Raw genomic sequence first — 6,195 nt, 5'->3', positions numbered from 1 at the left:
TATATATATATATATATGATTGAATGGCAGATATTGCGAAACTATACCATTAAGAAAAGAGTGGCAGGAAAACATGGATTGATAAGACCAAAAGTACTTGCCCGATAAGCATCGATTGTATACACTCTGATACAACATCGATGCAAAAGGAGGAAAATATTGATCATAAATCGATATATAAATACATAAATTGATATATTGATTTTATTAATAAATAAGTATCGGAGGATATGCATTTTGTATAGAAAAATTGGCCATACTCTTGTTAACAGAAATATTGAATGCCTGCGCGGCCCGTTAGAATCGATTGGGTCTAGAAAAGGGCGTACAATGAAGTGTCAACCTACGAACCTATCAACGAAAATACATATGTATGATATCTACGATCATCAACGATCGTGTGACTAACAATTTAATTGGGGGAGATGCATGGCCACGCCGAAACGTATAAAGCCGCCTCTACATAACACACAGAATGCAGGTCGCAGGTCGCAACTGAAACATATTTCAGATTATAGATTGCAAGTTGCAATACGTAGGATGCAGGACGCGAAAATTGAAGTTCATCCAACTTCCTGCGTTCTATGTCCTGTAGCCTATTATTAATTAAAATACATTAAATTAGTTACTAGTCTTGTGACGCTCGTTCTGTGTGATATATAAGATCTAGCTTTATAGGTTGCAGGACGTAGAACGCAATAAAGTTAGATAAACTTTAACTTCGCGTCCTGCGTCCTGCATTCTGTATCCCGCAACCGGAAATACGTCACGCTGTATCTATTTGCGACCTGCGATCCACGTTCTACGTAAATATAACAGTTTAAATCAATCTTGCCTTATCTTCACGATGCACAATTGTCACGACCACGCGATCATAAATGGTCGTAATCGCGGAGAATATAACAAAAATTAACGAATATAACAATTATGCGGAGTGCTTGAATCAAACGATAAACGATAGAAAAGTCAATTCGCGTGTATTACATTATACAGGGTCCCTAAATCATCTGAGAATCGCTGTCAAGAGACAACGTAATAACGGTGAGATGTACCCTGTACGTATAATCGTATGATGTATTTTTCTTTAAACAAACATTTTTTTGAATGTAAAATGATAATTTACGAGGGGAATTCAGTTCATCTCTTTCAATGCGGAAAATTCTTTTTTAATGCAACCGCACAAAGCATTGGGAAAAAGAAATCTATCATTAGGAAGAAGATATATTTAAGTATAGGAGAAAATGTGTTTCCAAATGAATCACACAATCTCCCGTAAGTCATGAGAAACGCTTCTGGTAACACAAAGTCACGCGATCGATTCGTTATAATTTTTCGTTTTTAGCATCTATCGTAGAAACAGAATTGTGCAAATAACGTGAACATTTGCAACTGGATGTGACATCCCCTGAGTGATGTATAATTATTTTCTTTTTTTTTTCTTTAATAATTTAGAATCCTTGTTCTTGTGTCGTAATTTCCAACTCACAGCCACGCATATAGCACCTTTCCCGCCGTTTCTCCCGTTTCTTCATCATCGTCGTCATCGTCTGAAAATCCCATAAATTTGGCACAAATTCGTGATACCAGGGTTCTTTGATCACTGAATCTTCTCGCGACGAATCGTAGAAAAGGAAGTCGATCTTATTCGGACCTCGACCAGCATCTTTTCACTTTCGAGGGCGTCCTTTTCTTAGACACCATTCTTCACAAAGCGCGAGAGATCATAATATAAGAGCTACGCCAGGTACCTATTTCGCGTATTAATATACAATTTGACCTTAGATCAAGTTCTTGTAACTTCGCTAAATTCTTGCCAGAGATCGACGCCAATTGTCGTTTCTATGATTGCCAAAATATCCGGCGATATCGTCACGGGATTGTCCGTGTAAATGAAACGGTCTCTTCGTTTTCCACGTGTTGTTATTGAAATGGCAATGTCTTCGCTAAGCTCCGTTCGACGGCGAAAATAAGAACATCTTGCATCGTATCCTCGTACTGCTTGCGTAACATTTTGCAGAACGAAGAGGCAACAAGATGCTGGAAAATCCGCTCTTCGATTCTTACAGATTTAGACCTCGATTGCTACTTTACGTTGCTAGGAGCCGTATCGCATTGCCCTAAAAGAAGAAGATTAAAGTTTTGAATCATAAGAGGTTCAATCGAGGAAAAATATTTTAAAGAAAATATTTTGTCTTTTAAAAAAAGACAAAATAAAAATAGAAAGCAAAATAGAAAGATAAAGCGATCAGTTATGTACACTTTAACATTTAGGTAATTCAATTCTTGAGTTGGTGAGATGATATTGAAAAAGATTCAACAAAGTTCAAAAATCATTCTCTAAATAAATTTTCGTCGAAAAGAAATAATCTTCAAATTCTACGAGAGATCTATCGTTGAATTGGAGCGCTTCACGTTCTCTAATTATTCTAATGTCTTTGATTTTTCATAAGAATTACATCTGAGAAATGTCTATCTCGCTGGAGAAGGAGAAAATATTCTCAACGATTCGAAAAGTATTGGGAAATCTAGCTTTAAATTTACCTTCAACAAAAAAGCGGCGCCTCTGGTTGGTTCCACCAGTGGGCAGCCAGGAGTAGATAGAGCTCCTGATCCTGGACGGTGTAACCAGGTGGCGGCTGAGAGGGCAGAGGTGGCGGGATAGGCGGCAGCAGGGAATAGGACGGCGGCGGCGGCGACGGGGATAGGGATTGTGAGAACGTTGTCGTCGAGAGCGGCGTCGGCGGCGTCGCGGTGACCGCTGCTGGAGGCTCGTCTTTAGCCGGAGATCAAAGCGCGCAGTCAAACATCGCCAGCGACCGTGTGATCACATCGTCCTGCAGTCAAGTTCACATCAACTGAGAACCATTTGTATATTTTTTCCTTCCAAAAGTTCAGAACTTAGCGCGACTTGCTCGAAATATCATTCCGCTAACAAAAGTACTGAACAAACTACAAACAAGCTCGCGCAAGCTCCATAAACATCGATTAATCTTCGGTGTCCTTATTTTTGTTTCTTGCATTCGTGCCTCACGTGCACTATGAGTTCACGTGCATTTATTGTTAGAGCAAAATTCGTATTACGTTCCTGTACTCGTGTAGAGAGTCGATATTCATAATCAGTTCTTATTTTAAGACTGCCTTAAATGTCTTATGCTAATATGGCTTCGTGATTATATTGCTTAGTATCTTAAATATAAGAATCAACTATGATAATACTGGCCGATGTACCGAATATAGAATCGAATACGAAAAATTAGAAATTACAAATATTTTACGAAAAAGTTTCTTGACGACATAGATATTGATATTAATAAAAATATCTCTACAGAGATATGTATTTAGTCTTTAATATCGAATGATTCTATCAAATTAATTCTCAAGACATTATAAGTGGATAATAAAATCATATTTCTCAGTGAAATATAAAATCTATTATTTCTACAGAAATACGTAATAATTATCATGATGTATAACATGGAAAATTAGCTCATTCAAAAAGAGGGAATTGTTCCAAGTCTGGTTGAACTGCGAGTTAAAACTAGTTGAAAGAACACTCAGCAGATCTGGGACATTTTGTATATACGTCTCGGACTTTACATTCATTTACGAAAGGGAGTGCATACAGAGTGTCCTAAGTTCACTATATTTTCTTCTATTCAGACTTTAATTAAACTGAGATTATCATTATAGTCTGATTCATCAATATGGAAGCGTATGTGACACGCAGATAGAAAAAGCATTAAAGAAAAGTCAGTTGTACATCAATCTCAAAGAGTCTACAGAGACAAATGAAAGCGACGATAGGGCCCTGTATACTTTCCATCTACTTGATTGCTCATAGTTTCATGGTCAGACATACCTTCAAACAACTCTCGATAAATTCCTCGATCGTGATAACACCGTCCTGGTTGAGATCGAGTTTCTTGAAGACCCTGTCCAGCTGTTCTCTCGCCTTCCTTTCCTCTTCGGCATGATGTCGTCTGCCCATGAGCTCGTGGACTGCTGTCACAACTTCACCCAATTCACCCCTAGTGATGCAACCATCGCCATTTATGTCATATAGCTTAAAGGTCCACCTCAGTTTCTCATAAATGCTACCCCGCAGTAGGGTCGACAGCGTCACGAGAAGGTCCTGCAATCCCCGGAATTATCTAAATCGCGCGCGATTTTAATACGAAATGCGGTGGAATGACAGTGCTTCTCGAGTGTCCGAGCATGTAGATTTCATGAAAATTCAAATGAAATTTTACAATTTGATGGATAATGAGAAATAGTTCGGATATAAATGAATATTAAAAAAACTAAGAGATACTAGCGAAGCAGAAAAAAATGTTAATCAATATCTCAAACGAAGCGTAAAGAAATTCGTTAAGGAAATTTTCAAAGGAAAATTTTGAAGTCTCACATTCATATTTTAAGTTAACTCGGAAACATGTGTATGTGCGTGTGTATATGTATATGTATATATATATATATTTTTATATATATATATATAATATTTATAGCGTTTTTTGTTAAAAGGCCATTCTTTGTCCAAAATTCAGCTCAATCAAAAAATTTCTTTCTGGACTTAAATTGTAAATTGTTTATACATGTCTATTTTCATTAACAACCCTAGCCCTTTCGGAAATTTAACATGACAGGTCCAACATGACACAACTATAGTTCACGAAGTATTGATTGAGGACGTTTGAATCATCAATATTGCTTACCAATCTATATCTAGCAACTATAGTCACTCATAGGTGCACATTAAAAACAAAACCTGCAATTATACAAAAAAAGAATCTTTCTCATCTATATAATACGAAACATTGACAAGGGAAATTAGTCAAAATAGTGTCCAGGTATGTCCGAGTTTATGTCTCACGTGATTTGACACCGCGTTGACCCATTGAAAGCTTTAATACTGTGTGCGATGCTCGGCATCAAGCTGCCTTTGCGGTAGTAATAAATTTTCTGTATACGCGAATGACCATGCAACAATTCGCATGGAATGACGGATGATCAGCGAGCTCCGTGAGATAGCTTCGTAGGCGCATTTGCCTCTGTATTCGATACATACCAGTGTATCCCGCATTTACCGTAAAAACGATTAATTATTCATCCGATAAACGATCCGATCAATTGGCGGTAGTCCCGACTCCAATCGACGACCAGGCCGTTCGCGTGCCAGGTTATTATCGCGAAACGCGGATGTGCATCGCCCGCCCGCATAAATGCATCAGTATTTGCCTTCCGTTTGTCGTATAACACCGAAATTTCCCATCAAGATTCATCGCGCTCGCGTTTCATCCGCCCGTCAATGTCAATTCGAGAACTACATATCGCAGAAATCGCGGCATAAAATACATAGTAAATTAAGCTTGGCTTGAACCAAATATGAGCAAAATTAAATCCGAGTATAGCACACGATAATAATGCATTAAATTAAATAATGCATTAAAAATTAATGTATGAATTGTTTCACGTATAATCAAGTAGAATGTTCATTTATTATTTCGACTCGGAAATTTATTATTATTGTGTAATTAATTGTTAATTTGAATAAATAATTTCTTTAACTAAAATATATGCTCTTTTTATTATATTTTCTACATTAACAGAAAAAAATATTATAATTACTATAATTTAACTATAATTTATAATCATTTTTTATGTTAATAAGATTGAAATGAAGGAAAAATATTTATTATCGAAGTCTTTCTGAAACTATCTAACGGTAGCATTTCGGTTTTCCGGAAATTATCGCAGGATAAATCTAGGTTAAGTCTAAAACTTTAAATAGGACCATATAAGTTGAACAGGATAAATCTATATATAAAAATTTATCACAGGGTTTGATCATAAAAATTTTAATTCATACCTCCAATAATCTTTTAATATACAAACGGATGACTCATAATTTGTGACATTTCCTTATTTTTCCCGTAAGTGATATTTAAAAAAGGTTTAAATAAAAGTTGTTTATTTTTAAATTTATTATTGGATAAATTAAAAAACAAATAATTCATCGGTATGCTTCTCGCTGATAAAGTGAATGGCAAGGTTCACGAAACGTCAGCATTAATAATGGATCATAACACGGCGATAACTCGCAAAATCTCTGGCATCTTTAAAACAGTTAAGTGTTGCTTACATCTTTTATTTACATTATATGTACAATATCTCAAACGAAGGAAAGGAAATTTTCGA

At 36.3% G+C, this 6,195-nt stretch overlaps 1 protein-coding gene across 1 annotated transcript in view; it reads right to left on the bottom strand.

Annotated features, from left to right (window-relative positions):
* Positions 1-1,461: 1,461 nt before the first annotated feature.
* LOC108690132 (Kv channel-interacting protein 1) overlaps positions 1,462-6,195 on the bottom strand; it is a 48,781-nt gene continuing 44,047 nt past the window's right edge. Inside the window, exons 5-7 of the mRNA XM_018197272.1 lie at positions 3,860-4,132; positions 2,542-2,834; positions 1,462-2,117 (exon numbers count right to left, since the gene is read on the bottom strand). Of these exons, the coding sequence (XP_018052761.1) occupies positions 2,787-2,834; positions 3,860-4,132 (321 nt within the window). The 3' untranslated portion in view covers positions 1,462-2,117; positions 2,542-2,786. The remainder of the gene's footprint in view (positions 2,118-2,541; positions 2,835-3,859; positions 4,133-6,195) is intronic.

This window comes from Atta colombica, unplaced genomic scaffold (assembly GCF_001594045.1).
Source record: "Atta colombica isolate Treedump-2 unplaced genomic scaffold, Acol1.0 scaffold295, whole genome shotgun sequence".
Lineage (NCBI taxonomy): Eukaryota > Metazoa > Arthropoda > Insecta > Hymenoptera > Formicidae > Atta > Atta colombica.
The sequence above is the reverse complement of the archived record's forward strand: the minus strand, read 5'-3'. Positions and strand labels throughout refer to the sequence as shown.